Here is a 19,777-nt window from a genome sequence, read left to right on the forward strand (position 1 = left end):
ATTAGGGCTATTATGTCAGATGGTTAAAGATACAGGAACCCACCATATTGGATTATTGCCTACAGGTGCTGGTGAACAATAGATGATTAAGTTAGGTTGAAAGCCTGATGCTTTACTGACTGAGCTATACAGTCCACATGAGACAGGTAACTGAATCGAGGGGTGTGGGGTAAATTCTTCAACCCACTGAGAGTTAGACCTGATGGACTCCACAGGGTTAGAGGGTTAATCCCGCCCCTTATAATAGATAAATATTGTTAAACTCTTTAAGCACCTGCCCGAGACACAAATAGCCCTGTTACTCTGGAGTTTATATTTTAGGATGACACAGTAAACAGCAGTTTATTCTAGTCATGTGGATTCATCAGATTTCTATCACTGTCCAGGGTGGAAGACGATACATTATATTTCTGTGTTTTCAATCTTTCATAAACTTACATGAAACAGACCTCTTGAGAACAAGTACAAGTTCTCACCACTGGGTGGTGCTGCAGGACTACTCTTGCTTTCTGTCACAAAAGATCCTTTTAAATTACAGTTTCCCGATTGTTTTAAATCAGATTTTGAAGGACTTCATTTTGAATAGATTTGTTTTTAACCTATTTAATGATCGTATGAAATGCTCACAGCCTTTGATATATTTACCTACATATATACTATGATGCCTCATATGCTTTTTTATTTCTTAAACCTCAAATCTGTTTTCAAATCAATGAGGAAACACAAGTTTTACAAATGCAGTCACTATCCTGCTGATATTATCCTGAATAACCTTAGGCTGGACATGAGCATACAAATAAACTGTGCTTTAACACTATTATTTATTATTTTTACTATTTAACACTATTATTTCATCAAGAAGTAATTAGATGAGTAATTCTGAGTTTTTCTGTCTTTTCCTTGAACCCACATTCACTGAACCTGCTTCATCTACACTTAGACAAATTAATTAAGTAGTTTTAGGAAAAGATTGTGATTTAAGGTTTTAAAAAAAGGACCTTTAACAACATATGAAGTAAAAATGGTGTTTTCCTAAATCCCTACATCACCCAGAATGCCATCTATGATGCAAGGTTTTTATGGTGGTGACTCATTAAGTTCATATTAATATATACCCTTACAGATAACCTGTGTAATATTATGTTTGTATATTTGCTCATTTCCACACAAAGAAAAAACACATATGACTTAATTAAGAACATTGTTTATTCAACAGTGGATCTTCAGTAATAAATAAATGCACAGATCATTCATTCCACAATAAAATCGAGGGAAAGTTCTTTTTTATATATAAATGTCCGAGCGGAGGATTGATATTGCCATGATGGGTAAACAGACAGAGAGACTAACACAGAGAGGCAGACAGACGGACGTGTACAGACCACACGCATGTGTACAAAGTATTGCGTTTTTCACTGATTGGCTCTCTTCTCTCCTTCTTTCTCTCTACGAGGACAAAATGTCTTTATGCAAAGTCTAGTCAGTCTAACATCACCATGATGTGTAAATCACTCATAAATTATAAATACAGTATTGCATCACTTCAAAGTGCTACAGAGATAGGTGCCGACAATCTTCAAAAACAGAAAAGAAAGGTTTGTTTTCTTTGAAACCCTGTTTGTGTATGTGTGTGTACGTGTGTGTGCGTTTTGTGCATACATCAGGACTCGGGTATAAAAGTAACCCGCGGTGGGACTTTGTGCCTTTGGATGTCTAGTACAGAGCGCAGAGCTTAGCCTGGTACGAAAAGCAGAAGAAATACAAACATTGTCTCAATCTGTGGCATCGTGAAGATTTGACCTGATGTCGAAGAACGACGTCGTAAAACGTCACCGCTGTCAGAGTGCTATGGAGAGAACCGAGGACAATAGAGAAGGGATATGGCTGCTTGACTTTATACCTCAAACTATTTATAAAGATGGACGACGTGACAGCTCCCTAAAAGTGTAGCCAAAATATATGTATCGCCCCCTGGTGGCTGGTTACACGATTGGTCGAGCACGTCTATTGGCAGAACTTGAACCCCTGAACGCTACTACGCAGAATCTGGCTCCAAAATGAGCAAGATGGCAGCGTTTCGTATCTGGGATATTTTGGCTTCATTTCTGGATAGGGGGAGGAAGTGGAAACACGTCGTCCATCTTTGTTTACGGTCTATATGTTGTACAGATACACAATTAATAAGATAAACGTTTTCTGTTATTGGGTTAGGGCCTCAAAAGGTCAAAGCTTAAAATCATTGTCGAACTTGTTCCGTGAGGCAAAACACTAAAACATTAAAAGATATAGTGTGTATAAGTATTGCAATCCCATTTTCTCAAGTTAAAAATGTCAGTGTATCTGTTTTTAATGATTAGGAACCCAAAATGTTTGCAGGACTGTTTCTGTATCGTGTTTGAAAGTAACCTGAGTTCTTCACGAATGCCGTTTCTGTGTAATCCTCGTGATTTTCCTCTAACGTCTACAGTATATTCTGTGTGTGTGAACATGAGGAGGGAAGCTTTTTGCTCTGTAGAGGGAATCAGAGCCTGAACTGCGCCACTGAAATGCTTGAGATTACTTTTGTGACTAACATTCAGCAATCTAAAAAATAAATGTCCCGGGCAAATCCAGGGACGCCTAAATCCATAGAATACCTTTATGTACAAGGCACAAACATCTTAAAAAGGAGCAGTTTCTGGTGGTGCACATTTTAGCTCATTATCAAAAACCCATTTTCCAAAGCATTCAATAAATAAAGTTGCTAGAGGAACTGAAATCACCGTTTTTTTTAAAGTTACGTATGTTTTGGAAAATGATGACCAGTAATAAATAGGTGATTTATAACGAGTTAAAATATACAAAGCCACCAGCTTCGTCCTTTATGTGACGTCCAGGGTCAATGTGCTCTGAAAGTCGCCCTCTGATCTAAAAAAAGGAAAATCGATGAGAACGTCTCGGTCACGTCACATCCCCTCGTGACCTTTTTCCTTTCAGCCCTTTCATTCAAAAACTAATGTTTATGCGATGTAGAAAAAGGGGAGTTTCCTAGAGGTGCCTGCGGAGGGGTTTCCCAGTCCATTTACAAGGGCCCCGGCCTTTATTTGGCATCTTGTTTTATTTATTTAGCCTCTTCAGTGAAGACGATGAAGAGCGGAGGAGAGGCGGCGAGGATGAGAGGGAGAGATGATGAGGAGGAGGAGGAGGAGGAAAGGAGGGAGGAATATAAAAGGATGAAAGGAAGATGACAGGCAGGAGGGGGGGGGAGAGAGGAAGAGGACGTATGAAAGACAGGAAGCTCCGGTTGGATTGCCGGCAGAGCACCTGTCACTGAAGAGCCTCCTGCTTTCTATCACCGTCTCCTTCCCTGTTTTTTCCATCCATCTCTTTTTGTCCGGCAACAGGAGGGACACCCTCAGGAGGGGAAGGAGCGGGTGCTTAAAATTCCTCCTTCCTTCCTGTGTCCATCTCCTCTCCTAAAGACCTGTCGTCTCCATAGCAACACAGCCTGCCTTCATACTGAGCTTATTCACTTGGTAGTCATGAACGTGTGTGTGTGTGTGTGTGCGTGTGTGTGAGTGTGAGTCAGAGAGAGGGAGAAAGAGTGTCCGCTGCCTCTCCGTGTCAGTGTGTGTGCGTCAGTGTGTCTCTGTGCGTGTTGTCATGTTGTTGTCGAGGAAGAGGACGTCTCAGTCCAACGCTCCGTCCGAACCCCTTCACTGAAACAAGCGTTAAAAGCCAAGTCCATTTTTGGTCAGTGTGAAGAAGTCTCGTGTTGAGGCGGAAGGAGCGTTGGCTGGTTTCTGAACATTAGAAAAGTTCTGTCTTTCAGTCTTTTGAGTTTTGACTCAGGCACCGTGACACTTCTCACCCCCCCCGCCCCTGGAAGCATGTACGTACAGCTTTCTCAGCCAATACCAGCCCAGTTTGTGCTCAGATAGTCTGTGGGAGGGGGGGTGGGGGCGGCGGCTGCGATCGGCTGTCCATCAGCAGCCGGGCGAGGTCGTGAGCGGGCTGTGGTTTAGGTAGGCGGGGTTCACCACAGAGACTGGGAAGTTGAAAATGAACGGCGACGTGGGCGTAGCAGCTGTCGAGGTGGCGGCCGTCGACGACTTGGGTCCGAGGAGCGGGCTCGCCGTGGCGGCCGCCTCGGCGGCACAGGAGGTGGCGAGGAGCTGGGACTCGAACTGCAGCAGCTGGCCCATGAAGCTGAAGTTGGGGGAGATGATGCTGCGGCGCCGGCGCACAAACTCGAAGGCTTCGTCGAGACGCACGCGCTTCCTCTTCATCAGGTAGGCCAGGCAGATGGTGGCGGAGCGGGAGATGCCCGCCTGACAGTGGATCAGCACTCGCCCACTGGAGTCCCGCACTGAGTCTGAGAAGAGAGGGAGGTCAAAGGTCAGATGTTTCCATGAACATTACAATCACTTAAGAAACTAAAATAAAAACAACCTCCAAATATCCAAACATCATTTGAATTATAAAACATTTTGTTTGTGGTAAAACCTCCGAGAGTTTTCACCCCTGCACATTTGTTTCTTGTTTTATTTTCCATCAGCTTAATACAGAACAACTACTGAACAGATTTCCATGAAATAAAACATGGGCCCATGAAAAAAAATAGATTTTGCCATGAATCCAGACGCAGGACTTTTGTTTTTCCACTTTCTTTAACATTGCGAAGTGAATTGGTAAATTTTATTTTCTCAGAGAATAATTCTTGATTTAAAAAGATCCGCCATGTTTAGAGGACAGATATTTACGATTTGGTCCAAATAAAAATGCGGAGCCATGAAAATAAGTTCTTCTAAACACAGCAGATGTTCAGTGACGCTTTGACTCAGACTCTCGTCGTTTCCTCTCCTCTCCTCCCCACTATCCTCCCTTCCTTCCTCTCTCTGCGCAGTCAGATCCGTAAACTAACCTCAAAGTGAGAACGCAGCAAATCACATTAAAATGAGACGTGCAAAAATAAATCACCAACAGGCCCCGTCTTTCACACTTCCTCCTCATGTCCTATTTACGTCTCTGCCTCTTTCAGACACACACACACACACACTGTTACTTTGTCAGTGTGAGTAACCAGATTCAGTTAATGGTTTGATGAAAGCGTTTACAGTAACTAAATGTTCTGAACATCCTCGGATCGGATAATGAGTCAAACGCTGCTGCTAATGTCCTGGAGCATGTGTGGCCCACTGCAGGAAATTAGAATCCGCCAGTACGAAGGAGATAATGGAGAAACTTCATTGATTGCTTTTTATTTCCATGTTGATGGCTTTAATTTAATTTTAAACCACTGCCGCTTTATTAAATACAATATTACAGCTTTGAATACACTTCACTACATGAACGTTCCTTGCACACGAGCAGAATTCTACAAGACCGAAGAATGTTTGCTGCCATTTCTCTGAAAGCACAGATGCTTGATGAGCGACAGACACCACCCCCCCCCCATCGCTCACTCTCTTTGTATGTCTTTTTTCAGATGCCTCTCACTCATCTCTCTCTCTCTCACACACACACACACACACAAGCGATCACACACACACTGATCTCAGGTGACTCCACCACCACAGTGTCTGCTCACCCGGTAACAGCGGATGAGTCAGACTCTGGTCCCACAGCAGCTAACTATGACGCATACCAGTACCTACACACACACACACACACACACACACACACACACACACACACACACACACACACACACACACACACACACACACACACACACACACACACACACACACACACACACACACACACACACACACACACACACACACACACACACACACACACCAGAGTACGCACTCAGCACGGAAACCACACACACGTCTACACACAGCATGGATATACAAAGCAAAAGCAAAGCTCACACTTGCTTATATCTTATACTCACAAAAACATTTCTGAAATCATGCTGCAGAGAAATTATTGATTGGAATATTTTTTACCATTTTTAAATTCATTAGAATCTGGTAGGATTTCTTTTTTTGGTTCTTTATCTCTGTAAAGTCTGCTGAGATGTGAGTTGCTACTCGGGGAACAAAATAATTCGTCTGATTTGTCATCACCGGCCTGAAAGCTTTTCCACGACGGCTCTCTGAAAGCTCCTCTCCGGGAATAATTGTCGGGCTCCAGACGAGAAGAAAAAGCGCTTTGCATTTCTGGTCAGTTTGAGATTAAATAGAGGAAGAGGAACGTTAAGACGAACATGAGCCACTGGGGCTGGAACTCAGACGCCATCGACAGAAAACCCAGAGGGGAAGAGAGGACAGCACAGCACAGCCCACACTGTCTGATTGACAGGTGGTTAGATTCATCTTAAACAAATATATTGAAAGTTTATATACATTTTTTTATATGAGACGATGTTTTCTCATCACCTTTGGCTCTAGAAACGCAGATTAGAAACGTCGTTAATGAAAATAATTGTTATTGTAGCTCTTCATTTTATATCATTACTACAAGTAGATTTTTAATGAAATTTAAATTAGTCCTCTTAACAAGCCTTATTTTGTTCGAGATCAATTAATTATTCTCTGAGAAATCAAGGAAAAGGTTAAAATACGCAATGTTGGAGAAAGACAAAAAAATATCCTGCATCCCTGATCCAGATCTGAACCAACATTAATGAGTTGTTCCTTGGTTCATGTCCCACCCATCCACACAATGTCGTTGAAATCGGTTCAGTAGTTTTGGTGAAATCGGGCTAATTATCAAACATAGACGTACATATTTTTTTGTACAAAACCAAAACAACAGCCTGAACGTAATATGACCTAGAAATCACGTGACCTGAAAACAACCCCCCCGTAAACTCACTGACCTATGAACTCGATGGCCTCCAGGAACCAGCAGCTGATGTCCTCTTTATGGTTGTCCTGGACGGGGATGCACTTGTACTGGTACGCCCCCTCAAAGTGGTTGGGACAGTCGGCCGACACGTTCAGCAGGGCGGAGATTCCTATGGCGTCCAGGACCTCCTTCTTTGAGGCGTGGAGGGCGCTGCCAAGGTAGAGGAACGGGAGGATCTCGACCGGGCCGCCCTGGACAGAGGACAGATGGGAGGGTGATGATTAATTAATGAATTATGTCTTTATTGCTTAATTGAGTCAGTCGTTAAGAGAGCCAGCGGAAATGTGCTTAAATGAAAAAGCAGCTCACACGATAAGACAAAGAGTTCAGTGTGTCAGCGAGCAGCAGCAGCAGCCGAGGCCGGATGACTCCAGCGCGAGCATGACCTCCCTTAAATACTTTGTTAATCACATTACCCGCACTCCTCATCAGACAGGGGTGGCTTATTATCTGTGTAATTAATGCAGAGTCATTTGATTCAGACCATTTACTTTGTTAGTCTTCATCTCGAGCCGAGTTGTTTCCACCTACGGAAGCACGACCCACTGTAGCTGATCAAGTGACCCAGCGAGGACACGATCCAGTCACAGAGCGCGACGGGAAATATCAGCATTGTGTGTTCCTGCTTTGTGTTATTTAACTTGATGATTTCACTCCATCAACAAATGTATTTATAAGAAAACGTTCTGAGAAAAATACGCCCCCATTGCAACATTTTCTCAGTAAGTCACTCGGGCCTGGTACTATGACCTAGTACATCAAGTACCTGACGGATTGTTACACACACTCATAACAGAAAAAGGAAGCGTCTGGGCGAGCGTGAAAAAAATGCGAGTACGTGTTTAGCCTTCTGGGTTTTGCAGTTCTTGGGTTAAAAATAGTCATTTAACCCTACGTCAGACCGTCATCATCACTGTAACCACCCTTCATGATCCACCACCATCTTGTTCTTTTAAAAAAAAAACAAGTGACCATATTTGGTACGAGCTGTCAGTCACACGGTATCCATGCCCCAATGCATGATGGGCTTTATCGTCACTTCTGCGTTGGCTTCCCTTTCTGGAACTGTTTTTATAAAGTCTATAGTCTCCACTGAATGATACTATGATAGATTAATTAAATTTAATATTTGCATTGCACACATATGTTACACATTAATAAAACATATCATATATATATATATCAAATATATCCCACAAACCGATAGACACACGTTTGCGTGTGTGAACCAGATCTCTAATCATATTCTGATTCTGAGTATTGTTTTTCCTCTCACTGGGTCTGAGAGGTCAGGCTGCTGCCGGTCTATACCGGTAGTGAGGCCTATTGACGAGGGCTGTTTCTGTTTATGTCACTGCCGCTGACGACCTCGCTACTGACACAGCGGCAGGAAATGATCGATACCGCTAAGAGGTGTAATGTGAAGAGAGGGGGGGGGGGGGGGGCGAGAGAGGGAAAAATACAAGAGAGACTACTTTTTTTTTAACCCACTCCATCGTATCAATACTCCGGCAGGAACTAATTCCTCGAATTAAAACTCCACCTGACAGTGTGGCCGAGACCAACGAGACTTGTTTTTCTTCAAAAGAACAAACAAACAAAGAGCGGCTTGTCCTCGTCTCGCTCCTCGTGCATTCCGCTGGGAATTAAACCCCAAACCGCATGTGACTTTGAGCATTGCGTAAAAAAATCTGCCGGCTCGAGCAGCAGATCACTCGGCAGCTGAGGTCACAGAAAGTGACGAGAGGTGAAGCAGAGGTGAAACGCCATCGGAAAAAATGATGAATTTAAATCATTTGGCAGAGAGACTGATGAGGAGAGGCTCCTTGTACGAAGGAGGCAACGTGAACGGTTGAGAAGCAAACAGCCTCCAGGGTTTGTTCAGTGTCAGTGTGAGAAACTCGAGCAGGTTTTACAGGATAAAAAGACCAAACAGTCGCTGAATCAATTAGTCGGATCAGGTAGAAATGAAATAATGAAAAAAATCCCAATAGTTTCTCGCTTTTCTGTTAAATATGATAAAAACTTGATTATTTTTAGTCTAATTGAGTCAATTCGAGACAATTTTTCAGGCATTAGTGGTTATTTAATAAATGAAAACGCTCATCGTTTGCAGTTTCAACAACCGGCTGCATTCACTCAGAAGCTGACCTACATCAGTTTGACACTAGAACAAACAAACATGGGTAAAAGAGTGTGAGTCCAGGTGGTTCTGCACATTGTGTTTCTCTTTACCTGGTCGTGATGAGGCGTCCCACAGGACGAGCAGGACGAGTCCATGCTGGACTGGCTGCTGAGGGACGGTAAGGATTTGGTCTTTAGACAAAACTCCGGGTACTCTGCGAAAAACCGGTCGTATCCGCCTGGAAAAAAAAAGAGACATAATGATATTTAGGATGAGATGAATCAGGACTGAAGTGTTGAGAGACAAACGCTGCAGGAACATTATAGAAACACACATTTCATATTTGTGGTGTAAATATATAAAACACACGACAAAAGAGGCCTCGACCCACATGAACATTCCCACATCTGCACCAGGATTCTCTCCCCTGCATCCCACATAAAGTCCATTCAACCAACCTCTGACCTAATCTGTGCTGTGGAAACAATTTCATCATCCCTTTGCTTTTAAAAAAAAAAAAATACATATACAACTGCAGGCTGACCAGTGCTCCCAGCACCTCGGGGGATCAAACCAGATTAACCGTGGATATGTCATCTTTCTAAGCTACACACATGTACTCCTGTGCTTCAAGGCGCCTGCGTCATTAGGATGCACAAAAAACGAATGCGCCACAGCTCGCAGCAGCTTTGCTCTTTCAGATTCCCTGCAGTCTAAATATAGTCTGGTGGTGAGAAAAAAAAACACATCCAGAGCTTATTTCAGATTTTACTGCTTCCCATCGGTTATTTACTGGAGCTGGACGCTTTCTAGAATGACCATGTGTGTCCTGTGAGTCCCCTCCGGTTAGAAGTGGCTTCCATGCATCAGCATTACCTCATTCACTCAGCACAGAGGCATTGGTCTGTGTGTGTGTGTGTGTGTGTGTGTGTGTGTGAGAGTGAGGGATTTGTAAAAGAAAAACATGCATAAAAATAGAGCAGGCGCCGACAGCAGGATATTCAAATATCTGCTTCACAAAAACAATAATCAGTCAATAAAACAATATTGATTATGCTGGTGAAAAGATACTGAATAAAGCCAACATTGTGGTTAATAGAAACAAAGCTGTCAAATTGTTCTACTATGTTTATTGTTTCTGTTCTTTAAAGACTCAATTTAAGAATAAATCAATAACATAAACATCAAAATCCTCCAAGTAGGTTTGCAGCTGCTGCTATTAATATAAATGTGGTTTTTTTTTGCTTATTCAAAAGGAAGAATTAAACAATATTAGAGAACCCACGTATATTTAAATGACAGTTATATTGTAGATTGGTGTTTCAGAATATTATTGCGGTGTCCATGAATGAAATCAAGTATTTGTGAATCATTATTATTAGTTTTCTGTCTGATAATAATGATTTTTGGACATTTTCTTTGTGGAATATCCCAAAATAACCCACTGCACAACAACAACATACGCATTAAATCCTTCAAGTGGACATTCACAGGTTGAGTCTGGACATTTAATGAGCATATTGTTGTTTCTTCTACAGATAAATAAATAAAATGTACCTTTCAGCAGGTACGTGTCTGTGGCGGACGCGTCCCCGCACAGCGCGGTCAGCACCAGCGTCACGGTGCTGTCCTCCTTCACCGTGTCCGCGTCCGGCGTCCTCTCGTCGTACAGCACCACGGCGGAGTACATCCCGGAGCGCAGGCGGCCGCGCACCTCCTCGTCCCCGGCCAGGACCTGGTCCAGGCTGAGCGCGGAGCCCTTCGCCCGGCGGCGCACGATCGTGTTGCAGCGCGCGTTGACGGCGCCGCGGATGTGCCCCGCGCTGAACGCGAGGAAGGAGCGGCAGTCCAGCAGCAGGCACTTGGCGCTGTCGTCCTTCAGGAGCCGCTTGAGCACCGTGCAGTCCATCTCGCACAGATCGTCCATGGTGGCTGTGATCTCTTCTCTCTCTGTGTGTGTGTGTGTGTGTGGACGGATCCCTTCTATCCACGCATCGCTGTCACCGCACCGCTCATCACGCACGCTCCCGCACTCCTCGGCTCCGTCTCTCTACTGACTGTTTCTGCTCCGGACTGCCTTCTCTTTATTTTTCTGGTTTCTGTTTTTTTTTTTTTTTAAATGAATGGCTGCGTCGCGTCACGCCGGAGGTGACGTCAGCTGATTGGCAGCCAATCACGACGCGTCCAGTTGCCCGGCCCGTCTCCTCCCCTGATGTTCATTCATAAAAAAAAAAAAAAACAGACATCAATGAAAACGGGAGGTGATGAAGATGAGACCCCGTGAAGCGAAGACTCCATCAATCATCAATAGAAGGAATCATAAAATAAAGGCTTTAAAAAGAGGCATAAGTTTAAAGTTTCAAATAAATTATTCTCAGGTACAATGAAATAAAGTATAGTATATATATATATATAACTTATATGTAATATATAGATGTAAGTGTACAAATTTACAAAACGGTGCAAGAAGGTTTTGTTATTACACCTTTTCCTAAACCAGAATTAAAAAAGCCCAGAGCGTAATATCCTATCGGTCTCTTTGTTTTATCTATTTGTGGACAAACATGGTAAAACGAAAATCATCAACTGTTTGTTTACTGTCTTTATTTGCCTTTAATTAAGAATTTACACCTTCATTAATGAATGTGTCCGTGGTAAAAGTGAATGAAAGTATATTTAACAAGAAAAGATTGATTGCACATGATGAAACCACAAATTTAGCTTTTAAACTCCCTTTTTTCAGTCTTTCAGCTTTTAGGATTTGTGTTCTTTTACACAAAAGTAGGCGACTGATTCATTCAATTAATACATATAAAATGTTAGCTAGCTCAGAAATGAACGTAACAGAAATGGATTTGAAAAACGAATGCTAACGTTTAGCTATAGTAGCGTATCTGACAGTGAAATGTATCTCTGCTCTCTAGTGGCCAAAAATCAACCAATGCAGCTTTAAAGTCATATCACATCTTCAATATAATACATTTTACTTGGCTTTGAAAATAAAGTAAAGACCAAGATTGTTTTAGTTTTAATCCTTGATGGGAAAAATGCATAGTTTCTTAGAGATGGACGGATGATTTCAGTATCTTTGTGCGGACTGCAGGTGGGTGTGTCTGCTACCGTGCGCAGACATCCATAAATCTGCATATGTATATGTATCAGTGTGCAGCTGTGTGTGTGTGTGGGCGTGCAAACCTGAAAGCGGAAATGTAATTTGCATCTTCTATCGCACGCAGCCTTAGCGAGCGTGCTCAGGTATTTGCATGTTGATCTCGTTTCCATGGTTACGAGAGGATAGAGAGCAGCACGGCAGCCGATGAGAGAAGGAAAACGCAACAGACTGGCTGCAGAAACAGGCGGAGCTGAGAGAGACCTGCAGATAAACAGACCATAAAAACACAGATGCATTTATTATGAATGGGTTTGAGGGAGATAACTTGTGCACATGAGCACAGGGGGAAACAATGCATGTGCACGAGGATCTGTGTTTGTGAGGCTTCCGTTCGGTGCTCAACACAAATGCCGTGCGCTTGATTTATCTTTAATGACTCCTCCAAGATGTAACTCATGTAGAACAAGTGCGATCTGACAGCCATGTTGGAATGACACTTGTAAGCAGACGATCGGGATCAGAAGCTGCTTGTTTCCCACCAGCTTGAACTCGTGTGCACTTGAGTATTTATGTCGTGTTTTCTGTCTGGCATATGCAACAAAAAAAAATGAAAGCGTATATTCTATAGTCTAGACGCAAGTGTAAGTAAATGCCAAACCTGTAGAGAGGAAATGTGGCTGACATTTCATGGTTATAAGGAAGCAATAGAAATGTGTACAACTATCCATTCATCCACTTATTTAAATATATATATATATATATATATATATATATATATATATATATATATATATATATATATATATATATATACATACGAGACAGTGAGAGAAAAACAGGGAAGGAAGAGGATGGAGTGATGAGAGGAAGCACAGGGGGTGGGGTGTGATGATCGAGTAAGAAAAAAGAAAGACGAGATGATTTCTCATGCTGGATCACAGCCTTCGACAACACACACACACACACACAGACACACACACACACACCACTCTGCATTACTACCGACCCCAAACAAAGCCTCGTACAGGCGGGATGATGCTGCTGCCGTAGCAACAAGGGAGAGGTGTGGGGAGGCGGAGGCAGCAGTCAGGGGTGGGGGGGTGGGGGTCTGCGAGTGGATTGGCTGGGGAGAGAATCTGCACTGATGTCATCCCTACCCTCCCTCCCTCCTTCCCCCCTCTCTGCTCTCCCCTGTCCATCCATTCATCCATCCTCACATCCCTCGCCCGCATGTCGTCATCCGTCAACACAGCGGTTGAGCGTGAAAGAGAGAGAGAGTAAAGAGAGAGAGAGGGGTTCGCTCATGTCAGAGAGGGTAAATATCTCTCCCTCCTCGCTCCATTCCCCCCCTTATCCCCCAGACCTTCTTTTGTTGACCTCTCTCTCCATTTTTATTATAGGCATGAAATTAAAAGGAAATATTAATATTTTTCGCATATGGACTTTAAAAGGCCCCCTGATCGAGTCAGACCAATTTGTACAATACGTTAAAAAAACATGCAATTAAAAGAAATAGCAAAACAGCAAAGTGGCAGCTGACGACGAGACGGGTCCAGAGACGTGGAGCAGGGTGTCTATCACAGGATTGGTGGTCATGGCTACAGTGAAGTGTCCTTGAGCTAAACACTAACACCAATTGCTCCCAATGGCTTTGGTAGAGAGTCACTACATAAATGCTAATAGCATGTTATTTATCTCAAATGTCAACTTGTGTAAACTAGGGTAACGTTCCCCAGGCTCTAGCTTCATATTCAGACAATATTCTTTAACAATCCCTCAGTAAGAAAGCAGACGTGTGCAGTTTCCAAACATGTCGACCTACACTCCTTTAACAGAGCAGTATATGCAATGTAATTGTGGCGTGTAAGCAGTAGTGGTCCACAAGGAGAAATGGTGAAAACAGCAAAATATCTTAAAACAACAACACACATGCAGAGGAGTGTGTGGGACGAGTGTGTGCGAGTGTGCGTGTGTTTGTGAGGCATGTGTATACACACTCTAAATCTGTCCCGCTCTCTAATCCCATAATCCGGTGGTTAAACCCCGACCGAGTGCCGCTACGTTTTCATGAATGAGTTTGTGTCATTGTTTGTCATGTGTTTACGTGAGTGTGTTGTCGAGAGAGAGAGAGAGAGAGAGAGAGAGAGAGAGAGAGAGAGAGAGAGAGAGAGAGAGAGAGAGAGAGAAAGTTAAAACAGAAGAATGAATATATGGCAGAGAAAAAGGAGGACACAGGGATGCTGTAAGGACACAGAGGAGAGAAAAATAAGCTGAACAAAAAGGTAGAGAGACAAAGAGGGTGAGGGATGAGAGACAGGGTAAGAGCTGTCGCAGATCTATCATTTCTCATGTTGTATATCTTACAATTAAGAAATTAAGTCCTTATACAATCATTATTTTAGTTTTTGTGATATAAAAACAATCATAAACCATATTTGACATTCCTAAGATATATTAATGTAAACCTGGATTTATGCATTAGTGGAATATATGTGGTGTTTTGCTTTTGTTATCCAGTTTGGATTCCTACTTTTTATTTTATTTCCAAGGCAATATTTTATATGTTTTATATGTTCGAGCTTACAAGTCTGTTTCAACTGTGTCGGCAGATGACAGCTTTGTTTTTTCTGCCAACATTTGTAAAAATGAAGTTTGGGAGTTTTGAGGCGATGCCATGTTTGTCCTGAGCCGTTTGTTGAGACTGTCTGGGTTAATAAGTAATAAAGCTACAGGTCAATAGCAGCTTATCCTTGTTTCAGCGGTTCAACTTTCAACACGCACACACAGATGCAGGGTCATTGCACTGAAGCCCTTCATCTTGTCGAGCTCTCACATGCTCACCTACCGATCCTGATGCCTGTTTACTTCCACTCATCACCGTGAATGTGAATGTGAATTGCAGGCTCTTTATTTGGTCGTTGAGTTGCTTCCTTCCTGCTCAGCCGAGTGTAAACACTTCCCTGATAACCCTTCTGACAACACACACTATTAGTATTACTACTTATTATTACTACTTATCTATAATAGAAAAATAGGATTAAAGGTAATGTTGAAGTTGTAGTTTAAAGGTGTCATACTGAAGTTTTCTCTGTTAGTGAATGTGGTTTCTTGCAGGTGGTAGTGATGGTCACTGTTGCATTTACAAGACAAGAGGTTATAAAAGAGCGCTACTTCAGGACGGGCTAAACAACACGCTAACGTCAGAAGTTAAGAAAGACTAGCACAGACGAACTGAAGTTACCTAACTTTGGTGTTGCAAGAAAAAAAAAATTGGATGCTGATATCGAAAGATAAGTAAACAGCTGTTAATGCTAAAGTTGGCTTTGTAGCATCAGGATCTAGACTTCATACAAAGTTGCAGAGTTTATATACAGATGAGAGAGAGAGAGGTCTCTATTTTTTTATTAAACTCTTGGTGAGAAGGTGAATTAATCCAAAATGTTTTGACGTTACTCTGCAGTACTGTTAGCGGTGTAGGCTACAAGCTCCAAACACAAAGGCATCTGTCACCTCTCCACAGAAACCAATGAGAAAAAGCCAAAACAGATGATAATAGTTTCCAATGGGCACAAAAAACTGAGCATCACATAAAGGACGTCTTTGCTTGTTATGGAAAATTGCTTCTACATTATATCGTGTTTACTTTAACCCAAACCTGAAGTGAATTTGTTCTATCTTTCTGTCACACACTCAAAGAAAACACACTTCTTCCTCATTCAAATCTCACTGTGTGTTTTGAATAGTCAAAGCAGCACAGGATGAACCTTCGGGATCATATTCAAAACTATTCATATTTCATCCGTAACCCAGGGACAGGGGTGCGTCCAAACACTTCTGTTAAGTCTACAACGTTCAAACTTTTTCAAATTACACAGCTAATACAAATATTGTTTGACTTAATGAGAACAAGAGAGAATTCATGATCATAGCCTGGAGGAAGCTAAAAGTACCTTCCTGTCATAAATACTGCCTCATAGCCCGGGCACGAGTCCAGAATACTTGTTTTTAAAATATATATATATATATATATATATATATATTTGGTGTTCTGGGTAACGTCCACATGCTGGTGCTGGGGGCAGAGCGGTGCCACAGAGAAAGGTGAAGGTAAACACTCATCATATTTGGATGATGTGATGACATGAAACAGTGCTAAGCAGCAGTTTAGATAGTTTACAGACACAACAGACACTGGCACAGCAGATTACGTCTGCATGTCTGTGAAGAATTATTAAAGATTGATAATGTAGCGCACCTCGCAGGACTAGTTACTGCAGTGGTCAAGTTAATCGCTAACTTGTCCTTGAATGTCCCTGTGCGTTTTTTTCCGTTTATTAGTATGAACAGACATCGGATATGGAGCTACATCTCTCATCTGGACAGAGATTGTTTTAGTTTTCAAACTACAACCTATTTGTAGCCTTAACCAGCTCATGGACATGCTAGCACTAGTCAGTCACAATAGCCATCTGATTTTCCATCTATTTTCTGGGCCCTTAAGGCTAATTTACGTATAAAAGGAGAAACGTCTGTTTTAAACGATGTAACGATGTCATGTGGTCGTCTTGCTTGAACTATTGGCTACACTGCCCCCTCCTGATTCCCTATGGTACTGCTCCACTTTGTCAATCTCGCACATCTTTCAGAGGACTTCCAAAAATTTGGATGAAATTATTGCAGAGTGCGGATAGAAGGCTTTGTCCTTTTCTGTATATCTGACGTGAAATTAGCCTCTCGTGGCATTTTGTTGCTAGCCAACCTAGTCATAAACAAGGCAAAAACAAGCTCGAGATCCATTTAAAATACATTTGTGCCATTGACCTCTGTCTCCGGAGTGTCTGCAAAACTCCTCTCTTGTTTTAAGTGGGTGGTGCAACATCCGAAATTAATTTTGGACCCAAAGGTCAGCACCGTTGAGACAGGTTCAAGCAATATTGGTCAACAGCATCACTGTGAAGGCAAAGTTGAACATTACAGTGGGAAATATTCACAGATTTACTCAATCCACTGGAACGAATTGATTTCTCTGCTAACTTTTGTTGACCAGCTGCCTTTGCTGTGACTGGGAGGATATCAGTTCTGTGTCAAATGCAGGCAAACGCTTTAAAAAACCATGTAGGATATGGGCTATTTTTATAAGTGTAAACATAATGACAGTAACAGTCATAGTAAATGTAATTGTTAGTAGATCAGACAGTTATACAATCAATTCAGATAAAACATAACATGGTTTTACTAGTTTTTATTTTATTTATGGGTTTTCATTAGTGGCTCAGCTCCTCTCAGTGTTTGTGAATGAATGACTATATGAATGAAGAAAGGTCAAATGCAGACAGGAATAAAGCACAATGTGTGTTTTTGTCTGTGTGTGTGTTTGTGGTAAAAGCAGAACAGACAGAGGGATTACAGACAGGAAACAGACCGAAACCCTCTCCATCTGTACACAAACACACACAGTCTGCAGTTTGTTAGTCATCTTTACACTGAAGCTGTGAATCTGGATCAAAAATGGTATATTTGACTGTTGCTGACACAGACACACACACGCAGACACACACGCACACACAGTCACTCCAGTGTGGCAGAGGTACGTCCGACTTGAGATGCACGTTGACGTCATCCATCTGTCATGTTTTTTTGTTTGAGAAACTGTGACAGAGCCAGGAACTGTGGTTACTACGGCAACGAGTGGCCACATATGACTGGTGACGACGGGTGTAGACAGACCATGTGCACACACAGATATGCACGACAGTACTTTCACAGCATGCAAGTCCAAAAGAGAAACCAGACTGAACTCGTGTTGCAGGACGACATCAGCTCAGTCTATTTTCCCAGAAAACAACATGAAGGGCAGCTGAACAGTGATTGGGGTACTGAGGGGGGGGGGGGCAGGAGACGAGTGGGGGTGAAACAACAGGAAGTGGAGTGTCCTTGTTAATGTGACATGGTCACATTTAAGTGATTGAATTTCCTCTCTCCGAGCGAGTGTGTGTGTGTTTGTGTGTGTGTGCATGCGGGAGTGTGTAGCCATGAGTCAATTGCTCAATTGCCTGACAGCCAACATGGCTAAAGTTACACAACACAACTGAAACATTTCCCTTCCTCCCCCCCTCTGTGTCCGCTTGTGGCACAAAATGAAAGTCGAGACTCGAGGTGTGATAACATTCTTCCCCAGCACGACTTGGCTGAATCACACTAAATACTGTGTGTTGCAACATTAGTTGAGCTCTCGCCTCCTGCTTCAGAAGACAAGTTAAAAACTTTCCATTAAGCTTCATCGAGGAGCCTGAAACGAGGACTGTGACGATGTGGATTTCTTCAAACTGCAGTGATGAAGCAACATATTTGTATTATATATATATATTTAATAGCCAAATTATACAATTTTAGCATAGACATACAGTGTCGGGGAGGAACGGACACATATCTTATGCTTTCTTTCCCAGAGAGAAGATCTCATGTTTGTCTTGGATATTAAGCCACAGCAGGAATAAGGCCAAGATGACACATGCTAAGCTAAGCTAGCTTTGTTGTGGTTATAGCTTTATATAAATCAGACAGGTTCTGTTCTAATCTATCAGTTAGACATTTTATTTGGATACATTTTATTATTTGGAGTTAGTATACTTTACATGTGTCACCTCATAGTCGCGTGAAAAACAAAACTAATGTTTGCATAATTGTGAGGGAAGGAAAACTGTTTTTGACCTCTATGTCAAGGAAAATAAAAATAAAAAGCTTTTATGTGTCTTGCAACTACTTTATAAGGATTCCTGCAATAATCTATGTGTGTTTTGGCAAATTATTCCAGCATTACTTTGTATTTAAAGGTTAGTTTCGGGGCCTAACCCTGACCCAGTGTTCCCCCAGTGTCGGCGCCCCTGCTCAGTAAATAAAGGTCAAACTGTTCTTTGCTGTCACAGGTTACAGGGACGACACATCGACTTAAAATCACGTTCTCCTTCCGTTTAATCCAACAGTACTAACGTCCTCTTCTCTGCCATAATATCTCCCGACCACGAAATATCATTATGTTCCAGAAGTGAGGGTTGAGTCACATTTACTGGACCTTTTAAAGTGCACTGCATTATCCACATTGACTTTGCCATGGATACCCATTATCTGTTTATGCTGCAAGCAATGCCCTTTGCTTGAACACACCATCTATAAATAACCAGCCCTTGGTAAAGAGCGACTTTTGGACAATATTTACAGGAGAGTTGAGCTGTTACATACAGGATGTTATGTAATTTTCAAACCAGACAGAATTCTCCACGGATCGTTTGAGCGACTTTATTTTTTATCCGTATCAAATATTTCCCACTAATAGGGGATGGCCTCGTGCTCGCTGCAGGGGAAATGCCTCCTTCTTCAAATTAGTTCCCATGAATAACATCCTCAGACTGTCACACATTCGTCTCAACATTGCACTTTAATGGTTTCCAGGAACCATTAGATGATATTTTGGGTCATGTGTATCAGTTGTTGTCTCCTGCTCGGGATTATTACCCATCCTGCTCTGCACTTCAAGTACACTTTGTTTATCACATTCAGGAAGACACTGTAGTGGGCAGTCTTTTAATAGCTTTTTTACATCTTCAGATCCTGAAACGATCTAAACCCAGGAGGAGGCGGATAAGACACTTGGGAGAGAGAGTGCTGCAACTGACAGTCCAACTCCTACTCAGTCCATC

The 19,777-nt window shown here is 42.3% G+C and overlaps 1 protein-coding gene across 2 annotated transcripts in view; it reads right to left on the minus strand.

Annotated features, from left to right (window-relative positions):
* Window positions 1–1,188: 1,188 nt before the first annotated feature.
* The window catches only part of dusp4 (dual specificity phosphatase 4), a 29,075-nt gene continuing 10,486 nt past the window's right edge, over window positions 1,189–19,777 (minus strand). Inside the window, exons 2-5 of one of the 2 annotated variants that reach the window (XM_034601318.1) lie at window positions 10,526–10,902; window positions 9,079–9,206; window positions 6,815–7,034; window positions 1,189–4,354 (exon numbers count right to left, since the gene is read on the minus strand). In XM_034601318.1, coding sequence (XP_034457209.1) covers window positions 3,966–4,354; window positions 6,815–7,034; window positions 9,079–9,206; window positions 10,526–10,902 — 1,114 coding nt within the window. In that variant the 3' untranslated portion in view covers window positions 1,189–3,965. Of the gene's footprint in view, window positions 4,355–6,814; window positions 7,035–9,078; window positions 9,207–10,525; window positions 10,910–19,777 lie in introns of both variants that reach the window. The other variant, XM_034601319.1, reaches the window with a different exon arrangement.

The sequence above is a fragment of the Hippoglossus hippoglossus genome, chromosome 12, assembly GCF_009819705.1.
Source record: "Hippoglossus hippoglossus isolate fHipHip1 chromosome 12, fHipHip1.pri, whole genome shotgun sequence".
Classification (NCBI taxonomy): domain Eukaryota; kingdom Metazoa; phylum Chordata; class Actinopteri; order Pleuronectiformes; family Pleuronectidae; genus Hippoglossus; species Hippoglossus hippoglossus.